Source organism: Stegostoma tigrinum, chromosome 1 (genome assembly GCF_030684315.1).
Source record: "Stegostoma tigrinum isolate sSteTig4 chromosome 1, sSteTig4.hap1, whole genome shotgun sequence".
Lineage (NCBI taxonomy): Eukaryota > Metazoa > Chordata > Chondrichthyes > Orectolobiformes > Stegostomatidae > Stegostoma > Stegostoma tigrinum.
The window spans coordinates 180,888,933-180,907,332 of NC_081354.1; the positions used below are offsets into that span (position 1 = coordinate 180,888,933).

Below are 18,400 nucleotides of genomic sequence, written 5' to 3' on the forward strand. Positions count from 1 at the left end.
AAGCCCCTAATTTAGTAAATCATACCTTGTGTGTATTCATGGGAAAACAGAGAAATCAAACACTACAGGAAGACTGACAAGCACTAAAGGATTTAATTAGCAGGCCTATTAAGAGAAATTACAGCTATTACCTCAGCTGCATCTGGGTAGATCTGCACAAGTCTTCATGTCTCAATGCCATTTATGTGGCCAATTACAGGAATAAATATCACAGGCACGTCTGAAGGAGCTCATGGCTGCTTAATTTAAATGTTAATTGGCCTCTCTCATTATTGATTTACATTTGCAATTATAATTTCTCGAACCTGTGTGTTTTTACTTGCCCTAATTATCTTGGGTTGGAAAGGACCCTCTGTTGACAAAATCTCTTGGAGACCAGCAGGTAACTGCAGCAAACTTTGGGACAACTCCCTTCTGATGCTAGAAAGTGACAGAGAGAAGCTATCACCTTGTCAGCCCTGTGGAGATAAAATGAGTTTGCTTGGAAGCGTGACACAAATATAAAGATTCGCTGCTGTGATTTCCCAGCTGGAGATTGGAATGATCAGGGTCCATTTCCAATGGTTTCCTGGCCCAGTCCAATCGACCATAAGAAATAAGAGCAGCAGTAGGCCATTCAGCCTCTCATGCTTGTTCTGCTCTTCTATAAGATCATGGCTGATCCACCCCAGTGCTCAACTCTCCTTCCATGCCAGTTCCCCACAACCCACAACTTCCTAACATTTCACAATTTGACCTACCTGCTCTTTAAATGCTTTAAGTGATCTTGTCTCTGAGACAGAGAATTGCAGGTGTTCACTACCTTGGGAGGGAAAATTCTTCCACATCTCAATTTTATGAGCATTCCCTTATTCTGTAACTGTGTCCTCCTAGTTCAAGACTCCCCCATGGGTGCAAATGTCTTCCAAGCATCTTATCTGTGAAAACCCCTCAGAATTTTGTGAGGTAGGTGTATCTTACGTTGGTGGTGACAGGGGAAGTTGGCAATGTTGATGACCAGGCTCCATTTTGAAAGACGGCAGACACTCGTGCAGCCAATACATTTGTTCATTATAATCTTGTGCAAACTTCAGATCAACTGTGGAACAAATGTAGATGTTACCTTGGCCTCCCTCGCTGTACACTCTTTCTAGTGCCACAGAGGAGACTGCAGGAAGGGAGGTGGTGGAAGGGGTTGAGGTGGAGGAAGGGTGAACTAGGGTGGCAGCAGCAATTATGAAATGGAAACGAGGCTGAAAGAAGTAACTTAGAGTCTTAGGAGCTGGGATGAGGTCAGATTGTCCCAAAATGTTTTGAACCCATAAAAGTACTTTCAAACGTAGTCACTTTTGCAGGCTAAGAATGCAGCGGCCAATTCCAATGTGGCATGGTCCCACAAACAGCAATGGAAGAAAGATCAGATAATGTCCACCTTGTGATGCTGGCTGAGAAATTTTGGCCAGGAAATCTGAGAGAACATTCCTCCTTATCTTCCTATTAATACTATGGGATTTCAGTGTGTTTATCAGAGAATGCAAACAGAGCCTCTGTTTAATCGATCATAATATAAACCCTACAGTGCAGGAACAGGTCCCTCGGTCCAACAAGTCCCCACAGAACCTTAGAGATTCCCACCCAAATGTGGAATTGAACCAGGTCCCTGACACTGTGAGGCAGCAGTGCCACCTTGCACCATTGCGAATGGCACTGACAGTGCAATATTCATGTGAACATAAGAACCAGGAGCAGGACTAGGCCATCCAGCCCCTCGAGCCTGCCCCACCATTTAATAAGATCATGGCTGATCTTTTTGAGACTCAGCTCCACTTACCTGCCCACTCACCATAACCCTTAATTCCTTTACTGTTCAAAACCTATCTGTCTTTGCCTTAGATACATTCAACAAGGTAGCTTCAACTGTGCCACTGAACAGGGAATTCCACAGATTCGCAACCCTTTAGGTGAAGAAGTTCCTGCTCAACTCACTCCTAAATCTGCTCCCCTTAATTTTGTGGCAAAGTCCCTCGTTTGGCTTTCACCCACCAGTGGAAACAACCACCCTGCTTCTACCTTATCCACTCCCTTCGTAACTTTTCTATCAGTTTCTATCAGATTCCCACTTCACTCTTCCAAATTCCAATGAGTTACAGTCCCTCATACTGCACTGGGAGGGGAGGAGAGGGTGACAGCTAAGAATGGATACTTACACCTCTGGAGTGGGAGTTGAATTCTGAGGCTTCTTACTCAGAGCTGAGAGATCTATCCATTGAACCATGTCTCATAATACCGAATTACTGATCACGTAGTCAAGAAGTGAGAGCCCCTCAATGTGTTGCTAGTTAATGTGCAGTTGAGAATGTTGACAAAGAAGGTGTAAAACTTAAACAATGCCGTTAATGGATTGGCACTAAACCTGATTGCCTCTTTCTTTTCTGAATTTTAGTTTGAGGATGAAATTATCAAAAACCTGGACCATGAAGTGGAAGGCGGCCGAGGAGATGAGGAATACAAGGATCTCTTTAAAGATATGTAAGTTCATTGCCATTGGGACTTCTATCTTTGTTTTAATGACAAGATGGATACAAACAGGGGGAGAAATTTGTTTTGGCCAACTTGTAAGGCCAGAACTCGGCTCTAAATTCTGGGTATGCTCTCCCCCAGCAGGAGGCACTAAATTAGAGTGAAGCCTCAGGCCCCCTTAGCATTATGCCCACGAACATATGGTTTACCAATTTGATAAAGGTGGATGATGGGAGGGCAGCAGTGCCAGTTTAAGCCTGTGGAGAAGGGGCTTGAGGCCAGGGTGGTCTTCAATTGATGCTCAAGGCAACAGTAAGACTCTCTTTGACTTTTCTCAAGTAGCTTTCTGATGTATGTCATTAGCTATAGGCTATTCCTACTCTTGAGAAGCTGATTCCTCTTAGCATCCCCTGTGAACAGCTTTTGACACAAGCAGGGACCAGGTGCCTCTGTAAGCTAACTTCTAGGGACCACTGGAAAATAGCCTGAAGTTCTGAAGAAGGGTCACTGGACCCAGAACCTTAGTGCTGCTTTCTCTCCCCTCAGTCTGACAGATGTCTTGCCTCATCTTGCATTTTGTGGTGGGCAGGCACAAGGCAACAGGCAAGAGGGTACTGAGTGGGGACTCCACCTCTCATCTCCATCCTGACTAAATTCCATGGTGGAAAGTTGATGGATACTTTAGCTGATACTGTCAATCAATGCCTTTTTTTTTGTGGGCAGTTTGCCTCCCACTCAGGATCTCACACCAATGCTGCCTTAGCCCAGCAGCAGATTAGGGCATGTCATGTGGGGAATACGAGAAGCAGACCCACATGGGAAGTTGCTCATGGACTTATCAAATGCGGGGATGTTCCTCACTGACAGGTAGCCTGATTAAGGGGCCTGATGGGAAGGAGAGGTCATACTGGGAGGTGCTCCCCCCTGCTCTCACTGTCCATGCCTCTAAGCATCTTCATGGCACTGGTGCTGTGTCATTCACATCGAAATTCATGATACAGTATCAAGTATCACTCAGAGAGTATCCTCTGAGTCTGCAGCTTGCATATTCAAGTCCCACTCCACACTGCGGCTGAGCTTCTAGTGAACTACTGAGAGTGTGCTGCACCAATGGATCTTTGAGACAGCAAATCAAAGGTGTCTGTTCTTTCTGTTGAATGCCAAAGATCCCTTGGGACTTATCTCAAAGAGGTTTGGGGCAGGGAACGGAGACCTAGAATCATAGTTGTAAAGTTAGACTGCATGGAAACAGACTCTTTCGATCCAACCAGTCTATGCTGATCATAATCTCAAACTAAACTAGTCCCATCAGACTGCACTTGGCCCATATCCCTCCAAACTTTCCATATTCATGTGCTTATTCAAATATCTTTTGAATGTAGTAACTTTACCTGCATCCATCACTTCCTCTGGAAGTTCATTCCACACATGAACCACTGCCCATGTAAAAAAACTTGCCCCTTCATGTCATTTTTAAATCTTTCTCCTTTCACCTTAATAATATGCCCCCTAGTCTTGAAATGCCCCACTGTAGGGAAAAGATACCTGCCATTCACCTCATCTACAATGTGCATAATCTGAAAACCTCCATAACACCAGCCCTCAACCTCCTATGCTCCAGCCTGTCCAGTTTCTCCTTCTAACTCAAAGCCTCCATTCCTGGCAACACCTTCATAAATCTTTTGTGAACATTCTCTGGCATAATAATAACCTTCCTATAACTGGGCGACCAGAATTGGACACAGTCCTCCAGAAAAGACCTCACCAATGTCCTGTATAACCTCAACATGACATCCCAACTCTTATACTCAAAGGTCTGAACAATCAAGGCAAGTGTGCTAAATGTCTCCTTAACCACCCTGTCTACTAACTTTGAAGAATCATGTACCTGAACCCCAAGCCTTTCTGCTCTCCAGCACTACTCAAAGATCTTGTTTTTAACTGAATAAGTCCTGCCCTTGTCTATTTTACCAAAATGCAATACGTCACATTTATCCAAATTAAACTCCCTTTGCCACTTCTCAGCCGAGTGACAGAGAAACATAGAAACATAGAAGATAGGAACAGGAGGAAGTTATTCAGCCCCTTGATCCTGCTCTGCCATTCTTCACGCTCATGGCTGACTATCCAGCTCAATAACCCAATCCTGCTTTCTCCACATAACCTTTGATCCCATTCACCCCAAGTGCTATATCTAGCCACCTCTTGAATACATTCAATGTTTTGGCATTAACTACTTCCTGTGGTAATGAATTCCACAGGCTCACCACTCTCCAGATCTCTGTCCCAAATGGTCTACCCCAAATCCTCAGACTGACACCCCGGTTCTGGACACGCCCACCATCGGGAACATCCTCCCTGCATCTACCCTCTCTAGCCCTGTTAGAATTTTATTACTCTCTATGAGATCCCCCTCATTCACCTGAACTCTAATAAAAACAATCCCAACCTAGTCAATCTCTCCTCATACGTCAGACCCCCAGTTGATCATGATCTCTTTGTAATCTTAGATATCCTTCTTCACTCTCCCTTATACCACCAATTTTGGTGTATCCTCAAACTACAAACCATGCCTTCTATATCCTCATTTAAATAATTTATATAAATGACAAAAGCAAGGTGATCGTGACACCAATGCTTATGGAACGCTGTTGGTAACAGGCCTCCAGTCTGATAAACAATTCTCCAACTCTCTGTTTCCTGCCATCATAAACATTCAATAATGCAACATGGATGTCACTGACTGAGCCAGCAGTTATTGCCTGTAGTTATTTGTGCTTTGAGAATTTGCTGGTGGGCTGCCTTCTTGAATCGCTGCAGTCCATGTGCTGTAGGTAGACCCACAATACTGTTGGGGAGGGAATTCCAGGGTTCTGATCCAATATTTAGCCTGTATTCGACGTCAGAAGGAGCAAATTATCTGGCATTGTTGTACTGTCATTTGTGAGAGCTTGCTGTGCAGAAAATAACAGGCCCATTTCATTGCCACAACCACTCCTAAAAACCAATATCATTGGCAGTAAAGCACCTTTGAACCGTCAGCAGAAGTCTTTCTTTTAAATGATCTCATTGGAAATTGCACCAGTATCTGCTTGTAGAGTCCATAAATCCCCAGTCCATATGAGATGGAATACCACTGCTGTTGAGAATGCAGCCCTGTAATGTTCCTGTCCTCCTACAGACATGTATAAAAAATGATTAAAATGTTTCCATTGGAGTGAGTATTTTCAATGAGGTGGTGTTGTTGTGAAGAGGATTTTAAAAAAAATTCAGAGGAAATTAACCTTCAGTGTAATTTTATAGCATTGCAGAGAGCATGGTAATGCTTGTTTGACAATGTTGCCTTGTACATTGGAAACCCTTTTGTTGGTGAGCAGCTTGGTGGAGGTAGACTTTACATTGGGACATGAGTAGGCTATTCAGCTCCTTGAGCTAAACAGCCATTCACTTATAGAATAGCTGATGTGGGCTTCAGTCCTAGTTACTTGGCTTAGCTCCAAATCCCCTGATACACTTACCTAACAAAAATCGGTCGACCTCAGTCAGTTCCAGATTTCCTGCCACTTTTTCTGTTTCACAAGTAGTTCCCTGATTTTGCTCTTCAGTGGTTTCGCTAAACTTTAAAGCTATAGATTTAGATTCCCCCAAGAGGGGAAATAATATGTTTATATCAAACCTGCCCAATCATTTGAAATATCACACACAGTCACTCCTTTTAAACCCAAATTGAAAATGTGCTGACTAAAGGTTCTCCTACTATAAAAGACCAATCAGCACCTCAAATCCATTCCACCTTGGGCCATACACATTTGGATTTCACTCCATCCTTATTGCAACATTGTTTTGCCTCTGAACCCAAGGAAAAGTACATAGTCTTAAAAGCCTCAAATCACTTGCTGATGCAATGTTCCCTCAACTTTAACAACAGTTTGCTTTTATGTAGCATCTTGAACATATCATGTTGTGTATTGCTGAAAAATGTACATCTTGTTGACGCGCTCATCAGGAAATTTGCAAAAATTCCATTTCAAGGAGAAATCCAAATTCTGCACTGCGTGAAAAGAGAGTGCTGATTGGGTGGCAAGTGACTCTGGTCCTGGTGAATGAATTGGTTCTCCTTCATTATTCATTCAACAAATGCTGTTCTGACTCCACACTGCAGACTGTGCCTCACTTGATGGGATATTGACTACATTCTGTTGAATATGTTGAGGGCTACACTGTCTGGGCTCATATTATAAAGTTTGCCAATATTACTGCGGCAGAGGTCCACAGGGGAAGCTGGAATGATTTGTTATAGCAGTTACAGAAAGGACATTAAGAAGCAAAAACAACAATTGTGCAATATTGGAAAAGGAGATAAAACTCAGAGTGGGAACTCTTAAATCGACCTAAATTAGGTCGGCTGATGTTTGTCAAAGAAATTTTTTTGTTTAAACATTGACAAAAAAGAAAAGATTAGAATGATCAAAGTTCTTATTAGAAGGTTAGAATGGGGCTTCAAACGGAGCACAAAGTGACCAGCAGAGAAAGAGAGAAGGGAGATCAACGGTTGGAGGCACTGAAAGATTTGAGTTACTTGCAAACTGGTGGGTTGCATTTTTCCAGCTTCTGTTTTGGAATGGATAAGGTAACTTCTGACTCGATAAAATAGATTTCTACCTCTTCTACCTCGCTCTCTAATCATCTCCCAGGTTTCTATCCTGTGCCAACAGCTTTGTGCATTCTTGTGTGCAGTTAGCCTTCCTGCCACTCTGATTATTAAAATTCTTGTGTGGTGAGTGATTAATAACTCACGCAAGACCCTGTTAGACTGCCTGATTTTCTCAAAGCAATATACAACGAAAACTGACCTAAGATGTGAACTTGTACTGATATTGAATGCAACTTGCAAGCCTTTGGCAGACTGCAAGATTTAGCATCTCTGCTTTCAATGGCACAAAGTCATGCAAGGTCCACTTAAAAACAGAAGCAACAGGAGCCAAAAAAAATTACAACTTATGTGCTAGAGTGATAGAGATGTACAGCACAGAAACAGACCCTTCAGTCCAACACGTCCATGTTGACTACATATCCTAAATAAATCTAGCCCCATTTACCAGCATTTGGCCCATTTCTCTCTAAAAGTTTCCATTTCATGTGCCCATCCAGATGCCTTTTAAATGCTGTAATTGTACCAGCCTCCACCACTTCCTCTGACAGCTCATTCCATACACGCTCCACCCTCTGTGTGAAAATGTTGCCTTAGGTCCCTTTTAAATCTCCTCCCTCACCTTCTATTTCACATCCATTTTCCCATTCTATTTTCAGCTGCCCTGATTCCCTTAAAATCTAGCAATCTCACTCTTTCTTAGGTAACATTCACAACCTACAAGTTGTCGGTCTTTCTCTCCTTTCAAAATTCACTCATGGGATGTGAGCATTTTGTTCCTTCTTAGTTGCCCTTGAGAAGCTGGTCGTAAGCTACCTTCTTGAGCTGTGGCATCCATGTACGACTGGTAGACCACAATGCAATTCAGGAGAGAGGAGCTATCTCCAATGAGAAAGAATCTAACTGTTATCTTCTGACATTCAATGGCATTGCTATCACTGAATTCTCCGCTGTGAACAATTTGGGGGCTTATCATTGACCAGAGACTGAATAGACTCACCATATAAATACTGTTCACCACATAAATACAATCAGAGGCTAGGAATCCTGCAGTGAGTAACTCACTTCCTGACTTCCTAAAGCATGTCCTTCATCTACCAGGCATTAGTCAGGAGTGCGAAGTAATACTCACCACTTGCCTGGATGGGTACAGCTACAACAACACTCAGGAAGCTTTAACACCATCCTGGATGGAGCAGCCCATGTGATTGGCAGCACATCCACAAACAAGCACTCCCTCCACCATCAACATCTCAAAGATCCTTGGACAGCATGCTCCAAACCGACAAGCACTTCCGTAAGGAAGTCAAGGTCAACAGCTACATGGAAAAACTACCACCTGCAAGATCCCCTCCAATTCACTCACTATCCTGACTTGGAGGTTTATCGCCAATTTTTCAGTGTCATTGGGTCAAAATTTTGGAACTCCCTCACTCACACTTGGCTGGAACATAGAACATAGAACATTACAGCGCAGTACCGGCCCTTCGGCCCTCAATGTTGCGCCGATCTGTGAAACCAATCTGAAGCCCATCTAACCTACACTATTCCATTATTATCCACATGTTTATCCAATGACCATTAAAATGCCCTTAAAGTTGGCGAGTCTACTATTGTTGCAGGCAGGGCATTCCACGCCCTTACGACTCTCTGAGTAAAGAACCTACCTCTGACATCTGTCCTATATCTATCACACCTCAATTTAAACCTACGTCCCCTCGTGGTAGCCATCTCTATCCTCCGAAAAAGGCTCTCACTGTCTACCCATCTAACCCTCTGATCATTTTGTATGCCTTGATTAGGCCACCTTTTAACCTTCTTCTCTATAATGAAAAAAGCCTCAAGTCCCTCAGCCTTTCCTCGTAAGACCTTCCCTCCATACCAGGCAACATCCTAGTAAATCTCCTCTGCACCCTTTCCAAAGCTTCCACATCCTTCTTATAATGCGGTGACCAGAACTGTATACTCCAAGTGCGGCCGCTCCAGAGTTTTGTACAGCTGCAACATGACCTCATGGCTCCGAAACTCAATCCCTCCACCAATAAAACCTAACACACTGTACGCCTTCTTAACAACCTTATCAACCTGGGGGTGGCAACTGTAAACATTAACATGATCTCATTCTTTATGATGATCCATTACTAAGTAATTAAGTTGGGAGCACGAGTGATACTGGAATTTTCCTTAGAGCATGGAAGCTTAAAGGAGCAAACAACAGAGATGTTCTAAATCACGAACAGCTTAGAAAGAGTGGTGAGGGAAAAATTATTATTGATGGGAGTCTGTGACACTAATTTAAGATAATAGCAAAAGGGGGCAGCACAGTGGCTCAGTGGTTAGCACTGCAGCCTCACAGCACAAGGGTCCCAGGTTCGATTCCAACCTCAGGTAACTGTCTGTGTGGAGTTTGCACATTCTCCCCATGTCTGCATGGGTTCCTCCAGATGCTCCAGTTTCCTCCTACAGTCCAAAGATGTGCAGGCTAGGTGGATTGGCCATGCTAAATTGCCCATAGTGTTCAGGGGTGTGTGGGTTATAGGGGGGAGGGTGTGGGTGGGATGCTCCAAGGGGCAGTGTGGACGTGTTGGGCCAAAGGGCCTGTTTCCACACTGTAGGGAATCTAATCTAAACTGCCAGGGAGCTGAAAAGAGACTTTTACTTAAAGCAATATTTTTGGAAAGAACCAGCTGAAATGAGTGGTGGAAGCAGATTGAATGGTAACTTTCAAAAGTAATTAGATGACTTCTTGAATATTGCAGAGATCTGGGGAAAGAAAAAAACAAGGGTGTGCAGGAACAATTTAGTAGACTTTTCCAAGAATTGACACGGATTCATTGGCTAAATAGCTCCTTCTCTGTTCTGAGTGTTTACGTCATTAGATTTATTATAGAAACCGAATATAGAATGTCGTGCAAACTCAGGCGTTAGTCCAGCTGTAAAGCCTCAGCTAAAACATTGAAAGACACGTCTGTCTTTTTACAACAGGAATGCAGATGCTATCAAAGCCAAACCCAACATGAGCCAATACATGCAAAAACAGAACATGCTGCAAACTTAGCACGAGCTACCCAGCCCTGTTGGGAAAAACTGTTGAGCCAGACAACATTAAAAATTCTCATCCTTAGGTACAAATCCCCCACCTCTTCCACGGGCTTGTGATAATGGGAACTGCAGATGCTGGAGAATCCAAGATAATAAAATGTGAGGCTGGATGAACACAGCAGGCCCAGCAGCATCTCAGGAGCACAAAAGCTGATGTTTCGGGCCTAGACCCTTCATCAGAGAGGGGGATGGGGTGAGGGTTCTGGAATAAATAGGGAGAGAGGGGGAGGTGGACCGAAGATGGAGAGAAAAGAAGATAGGTGGAGAGGAGAGTATAGGTGGGGAGGTAGGGAGGGGATAGGTCATTCCAGGGAAGACGGACAGGTCAAGGAGGTGGGATGAGGTTAGTAGGGAGGAGATGGAGGTGCGGCTTGGGGTGGGAGGAAGGGATGGGTGACAGGAAGAACAGGTTAGGGAGGCAGAGACAAGTTGGACTGGTTTTGGGATGCAGTGGGTGGAGGGGAAGAGCTGGGCTGGTTGTGTGGTGCAGTGGGGGGAGGGGATGAACTGGGCTGGTTTTGGGATGCGGTGGGGGAAGGGGAGATTTTGAAGCTGGTGAAGTCCACATTGATACCATTGGGCTGCAGGGTTCCCAGGCGGAATATGAGTTGCTGTTCCTGCAACCTTCGGGTGGCATCATTGTGGCAGTGCAGGAGGCCCATGATGGACATGTCATCTGAGGAATGGGAAGGGGACTGGAAATGGTTTGCGACTGGGAGGTGCAGTTGTTTATTGCGAACCGAGCGGAGGTGTTCTGCAAAGCGGTCCCCAAGCCTCCGCTTGGTTTCCCCAATGTAGAGGAAGCCACACCGGGTACAATGGATACAGTGTACCACATTGGCAGATGTGCAGGTGAACCTCTGCTTAATATGGAAAGTCATCTTGGGGCCTGGGATAGGGGTGAGGGAGGAGGTGTGGGGGCAAGTGTAGCATTTCCTGCGGTTGCAGGGGAATGTGCCGGGTGTGGTGGGGTTGGAGGGCAGTGTGGAGCGAACAAAAGGAGTCACAGAGAGAGTGGTCTCTCCGGAAAGCAGACAAGGGTGGGGATGGAAAAATGTCTTGGGTGGTGGGGTCGGATTGTAGATGGCGGAAGTGTTGGAGGATGATGCGTTGTATCCGGAGGTTGGTGGGGTGGTGTGTGAGAACGAGGGGGATCCTCTTTGGGCAGTTGTGGCGGGGGCGGGGTACGAGGGATGTGTTGCAGGAAATGCGGGAGACGCGGTCAAGTGCGTTCTCAGCCACTGTGGGGGGCAAGTTGCGGTCCTCGAAGAACTTGGACATCTGGGATGTGCGGGAGTGGAATGCAGAGGAATTGGGAATAGGGGATGGAATTTTTGCAGGAGGGTGGGTGGGAGGAGGTATATTCTAGGTAGCTGTGGGAGTCGGTGGGCTTGAAATGGACATCAGTTTTCCATGGGCTTGTCCATCCACACCCTCTGAAAATCTGTGGCCACCATCAGGCCACTGAATTTCAGGGATCTGTGCATTCCTCTGACCCTGGCATTTGCACGTCCTCACATTTCAATGCATCAGCAGGTAACATAAACTCACAGAGGAGGAGGCCATTTGGCCCATTGTATTCTTGTTGGCTTTTTAAAAGTATCTTGTCCCACTGTCCCTTGTTGCTGCAGATCTCTTTTCTTTCAACATTAATAATAATTGGACTGTAAATATTTAATACCATGCATTGAAGTGGGAAAGCAATCTGTTGGGAATATTTTTGTAAGCATAGAGTAGTGCCTTTTTGTTATTCATTGGGTATTGCCATCACTGGCTGGACAAACATTTATTGCCCATCCCTCAGTGCCCAGAGGGCAGATAAGAGTCAACCACATTGCTGTGGGTCTGGAGTCACATGTAGGCCAGACTAGACAAGGATGCCAGTTTCTTTCCCTAAAGGGCATTCGTGAACCAGATGGGTTTTACCTGACAATTGGCACTGGTTTCATGGTGATCATTAAAATCATTTTTCCCCTAATTTATTGGTGAATTCATGGCAGGATTTGAATGCAGCTCACAGAACATGACCTGGGTCTCTGGAATAATAGACCAGCAATGATGCCACTGGGTCTTGTTGTGTATGTAATAAAGAGACTCCAGGAGGAGCAAATAATTGGATCAGTTTAGCATGTGGCCACCCTTGATGAGCTGTTGGTTCTGCCTCTAACCCACTCTCAGGTGTGGAGAGAGAAGTCCGCAAGTTGTGCTCTGCTTCCTCAGAAAAATGTGCAATGACCAAAGTTCTCTTCTTGTTCTTGTTTTAAAATTCAGCCTATTGAAACACTGCAAAATATATCACCACCTGGAAAAGCAAGGTGAAGTGTTTGTTGCCTTGGTAACTGGCCTGCTGGAAAGGCTGCTGGACTACAGGACTGTAATGAATGATGAAAACCAGGCCCACAGCATGAGCTGCACTGTAAATCTGTTGGTAAGTGACCAGTGCAATATTGGAGTTGATTCCAAATCAGCACTCTTCCCAGAAAGATTATCATATTATGGAAAGAAGTTACTTGTGTACATAATATTTACACAAGAGATTGCTCAGTCACTGTATCACAAGATAACTACAGATAAAAGTAATCAATTTGCCATCTTTGGAATATGCCAATATATTGGATTAGTAATCCAGTAGACTTGACAAGGATCTGGAGATGTGTATTCAAATCTCAGCACGTCATAGAGTCATAGTGTAATGCAGCATGGAGACAGGCCCTTCAGTCCAAACTGGTCTGTGTTGACCACCATAGTCACTTGGCTAGTTCCAATTACCTGCATTTGGCCCATATCCCCCAAACTCTTCCCGTCCATACCCCTATCCAAAAGTTTTTTAAAAGTTGCTATTGTACCTGCCTCAACCACTTTCTCTGGCAGCCCATTCCTTATACACACCAGTCTCTGTGTGAAGAAGTTGCCCCTCAGTTCCTTCTTACATCTTTCCTCTCTCACCTTAAATGTACACCCCCTAGTTTTCAATTCTTCATCCCTGGGAAAAAGACTATATGCATTCATCATTTCTATGCCCCTTGTGATTTTATACACTTTCATAAGGTCACCCCATTCTACTACATTCCAAGGAATAATGTTCTAGCCTGGCCAACCTCTCCCTATAATTCAGGCTTACTAGTCCTGTCAACATCCTTGTAAACCTTGTTTGCACACTTTCCGGTTTAACTGTGTCTTTCCTATAAGAGGGTGGCCAAATCTGTTCACTATCCTCCAGTTGCGCCTCTCCGACTTATACAACTGTAACATAACATACCAACTCCTATACTCAGTGCCTTAACTGATGAAGACCAGCATGGTAAATGCCTTCTTAACCACCCTGTTTACCTGTGACACCATTGTCTACGAACAATGTCCTTGTGCTCCTCGTTCCACTGTTCCACAACACTCCTCAGGACCTTAGCATTTACTGTATAAGCCCTACCTTGGTTTAACTTTCCAAAGTGCGAAAGCTCACACTAATCTGCATTGAATTGCATTTGTCAGTCCCATGCCCACTTCCGCATCTGATCAAGATCCCTTTGTAGTTTTCGATAACCTTCTTACCTATCAACGATACCTCCTAATTTTGTACCATCTAGGGAACTGGGGAATTTAAATTCTGTCGCACTTTCGAAAGTGTTTGACTTCTCCCTTTATTTCTTTATTTTTACACTTAATACTAAAAATTACTGTAATGTTTAACTTTTAACTTTGTACTTTTTTTCAACCGCGTTCTAGTGGTTTTATAACCAGGCACTTGGATCTGAGATGGAACTTTGTGTGGCAACATTATACACTTTTCACATACTGCTGCGGTTTTGTACTTGAGCACACACGACAATAAAAATCTAAATCTAAACCGAAGTAAATTTATTTTCTTTTCCTGGCATCCTTCCTTCTACGGAAGATGCAAACAATATCCTTTCTTCAGAGAAATGAGGAGGCCATTCTGTGAGACACAAATTCTTCTACAAGTGCTGCACATGAGGCCAACAAGTCTTGGTGTGGCCTTGGCATTAGTTTTGGTGTTGATCATCTGTTGCCAACCCTCTGTAGCCTTAGGTTGTCATGGTGGCACACTTTGACCCCATCACCTGATGATCTCAAAGGCAGAAAACAATGTTTAGGACCTTGATACCACACTTGCAAATGTCCTTAAAGCAAAGCTAATGCTTGTTATGACACTGGACAAAACATAATAAGGAAAGTTCTCAGTAGACTGGAATGGAATGCAGTGCCACTGTCTCCCTCATCCTCATAACTACAGGAATGATTGGAGACTTAACTTCATCATTAGAAATCACTTGCTTTAGCATTTGGAGTCATGCAACTTACCGGAAAGTGGGACTTTCTTCGACTGATTCCAACTGACCAACTTGACCTCCTCCGATGAGCAGGAAAGCTGACGCTTCGGGTCTGTTTTTTTTTCTGAAGAAGGGTCCAGACCCGAAATGTCAACTTCCCTGCTCCTCTGTGCTGCCTGGCCTGCTGCATTCATCCAGCTCTACATCTTGTTATCTCAGACTCCAGCATCGGCAGTTCCTATTATCTTTGACCTCCTCTGAGCTGTTAATATTCTGTTTCCAATTATTTTGTAATTGATATCTAATTTGTAAAGTTTTGAAATGTAACATTTTATCTTTTTTTTGGAACACCAAGGCCTTAATTTAGATCTGATTTGATTTAATATGGTCCCATGTACGGAGATACAATGAAAAATATTGTCTTACATACTAACCAGGCAAACCTTATGTAAGTGCATTGGGTTAAAAGAACAAAATGTAGAATATAGTGTTACATTTACAGAGAAGGTGCAGTGAAAGCTCAACTCTAATATATGAGAGGTCTGTTCACAAGTCTGATAACAGCAGGGAAGAAGCTGTTCTTGAATCTGTTGGTATGTGTTTTCAAGCTTTTGTATGTTTTGTATCTTCTGCCCAATGGAAAAGGGTGGAAGAGAATATAACTGGACTGGGAGATTGAGTTTGATCATGTTGGCTGCTTTCCTGAGGCTTTAGACTTTGATTAAATGAATTTGTATCCTGCCTGTTCCCTGGAATGATTTGAACCTGGAATTATAGTCAATGCTTTTATTAATAACTCATTGATGTGCCTACTAGAAACCTCCAATGGAGGGATGTCTGGTTTTCGTGATGGACTGTTCTGCTTTTACAGCTCTGTGTAATTTCTTATGGTCTTGAGCAGAACAATTGCTATTATCAAGCTGTGATGCATCCTGATAGGATGCTTCCCATGGTGCGCCTATAAAAATTGGTAAGAGTCATTGTGGACATGCCAAATTTCCCTAGCCTCTTGAGGAAGTAGAGGCATTTCTGGACGTAGCAGCAGTGTTCAAACATGCATTGCCACTTGAAGAATTTCTTTCTGCCTAAATTAGCAAATCCCTTTATTTATATGAGAATGGTAAACAGTTTAGTTTGCTGCAGGATTCCCTCTTCCAGCACAATGCCTGCTGAATCATTTATTTTTACCAAACCATTAATAAAACAGTTCAGGATGGATGAATCACCCTGACATTTATTGCTTATTCTCATATTTGTTCTGTGAGCCTTTTTCTAATTACAATTAAAAATGATCCATTTTAAAATATTTAGCTGAAGTTTGTGCTCATTAAGTAGAGAGATGCCAGTGGTGAGGAGTGGAAAGAGAGGGAGAAAGTGGGAGAGAGGGGCTGACAATACCATCTCCATGGCAGTGTTTAATACTCCTGGATCTCATGATACGAAGAAAGAGTAAATGAACTCTGAAACAAGAGCTTCCAGAAGATCAGTCAATTTCTGTGAAGAGAAAAATGTCACGGCAACATTTTTTGAGGTCAAGGAGGGCCCAGCTGTTACAATGAGAATGAGTTCTCTTCTTTGAAGAATTGGATCCTTTCATGGGATGTGGGTATCACTGGCAAGACCAGCATTTGTTGCTCATCCCTAATTGTCCTTGAACTGAATGGCTTACTGAGCTATTTCAAAGGACAGTTAAGAGCCAACCACATTAATATGGATCTGGAGACTCATGTAAGTCACATGAGGTAAGGAAAGGTTTTCCATCACAAAAGGAAATTGGTGAAACACACAAGGATTTTGCAACAATTGATCAATATTTTGTTACTGAACAATATTTTCAGGTCACCATTACCAAACTAGTCTTACAATCACAGGCTAGGTGGATTTGCCATCCTAAATTGTCCTTAGAGATATGCAGGCTAGGGGGATTAATCATGGGAAATGCAGGGTTACAGGAATAGGATAGGGGTCGGTCTGGGAGGGATGCTCTTCAGGGGGTCAGTTGTTAATGAATGGGTTGAATGGCCTGCATACACAGTCGGGATTCTTTGATTCTATAATCTCAACTTCAGTTTAGTGAATTCTTATCCTGCCATTTGCCCTGGAATTATTTTCGATGCTCTTATTAATAATTCATTGATATGCCCACTATGCCACCTTCAACCTTGAGAAATTAAATACTTGCCACAGGAAAGATGTTGCAAAACTTGAAAGGGTGCAGAAAATATTTATAAGGATGTTGCCAGGGATGGAGGGTTTCAGCTAAAGGGAGAGCCTGAATAGGGTGGAGATATTTTCCCTGGTGCACTGGATGCTGAGGGGTGACCTTATTCCCCAGGGATGGGGAGTCCAAAACTAGAGACCATAGGTTTAAGATGAGAGGGGAAAGATTTAAAAGTGACCAAAGGGGCAACGTTTTCAGGCAGATGGTGTTGTGTGTATGGAATGAGCTGCCAGAGGAAGTGGTCAAGGCTGGTACAATTACAGCATTTAAAAGGCATCTGGAAGACTATATGAATAGGAAGGGTTTTGAGGGATATGGGTGAAATGCCGGCAAATGGGCCTAGATTATTTTAGGATAACTGGTCGGATTGAGTGGACTGAAGGGTCCGTTTCCATGCTGTACTTCTCTCTGACTCTATGACAAAGTGGTGAGTCTGAAGTGAACAAAGGAGACTGGGTCCACTCAGCCCATCAATCACAGTTTACCATTCCATTGTGTCAGGGTCGCTGTCTGTCAAGTCTTGATGTGCTTCCATGTTCCTTTAACACCCTTACTCAAGAAAAGTCTACCAATCACAATTTGCAAGTTTTCAAATTCTGGTTGCAACAACTGCCGAGGGAAGAGAGTTGCAGGAGCTGCAATGTCGTAAATATTGTAGAGGCCTTTTCTTAAAAATTCCTTCAGTGTGACTGGTAAGGACAAGACTTATAGCACCTACTTGGTCCCCTTGAGGGCTTTATATTTCAGAATTGTAGCTGGCCTGGGCTGAGGAAGGATGGCAAGTTTCTTCCCTTAAAGAACAGAGCTGAATGAAAGGGTGACAATGAAAAATTGGCAACTTGGTGTTTTTTTTTGTTTATTTTACCAGCTTTTAAATTTGTGATATATTTTAGCCTCATTTCAAATTCTCATTGTCTCAGTACAACTACAATACTGGCATTTACTTGACAATATGGAAATTTCCCCAATACGTCCTGTTTGGAAAAAGCAGGTCACATCTAATCCTCCACATCAGTCCAGTTGTTCCCAGCTCAGGGATCGAATATTTAGTTGAAAATGCTCAGAAGTAGGATTTGCTCAAATAACCTGTTACTTGACACTCAGCTTGGGTTCTGCCAAGCTACTTTGCTCTGTCCTGGGCATCACGGTGGCTCAGTGGTTAGCACTGCAACTTCACAGTGCCAGGGACCCGGGTTTGATTCCAACCTCGGGCGACTGTCTGTGTGGAGTTTGCACATTCTCCCTGTGTCTGCTTGGGTTTCCTCCCACAGTCCAAAGATGTGTAGGTTAGGTGGATCAGCCATGCTAAATTGCCCGTAGTGTTCAGGGGTGTGTGGGTTATAGGAGGATGGGTCTGGGTGGGATGCTTCAAGGAGCGGTGTGGACTTGTTCGGCTGAAGGGCCTGTTTCCACACTGTAGGGAATCTGATCTAATCTAATCAAAAAGTAGACAAATGGGCTAAGTGATAAAAGTGAGCTAAGAGCAATTAGCCTTGACATCAGTACAGCATTTAACGAAGCCTAGCATTCAGTAATGCAGGCAAAATTGAAGCCAGTGAGAATCGAGTGAAAACTCTTCACAAACAGAGAGCAATGGCATTGTTGAGGGCCCCTCTTGTGGTGTCCCTACCCCTGGAC

The 18,400-nt window shown here is 43.7% G+C and overlaps 1 protein-coding gene across 3 annotated transcripts in view; it reads left to right on the forward strand.

The window, feature by feature from the left end:
* LOC125454992 (dedicator of cytokinesis protein 2-like) overlaps window positions 1–18,400 on the forward strand; it is a 1,138,509-nt gene that overhangs the window by 939,493 nt on the left and 180,616 nt on the right. For all 3 annotated transcript variants that reach the window (XM_059650434.1, XM_059650430.1, XM_059650433.1), the window contains 2 exons: window positions 2,423–2,508; window positions 12,524–12,680. In XM_059650434.1, coding sequence (XP_059506417.1) covers window positions 2,423–2,508; window positions 12,524–12,680 — 243 coding nt within the window. The remainder of the gene's footprint in view (window positions 1–2,422; window positions 2,509–12,523; window positions 12,681–18,400) is intronic.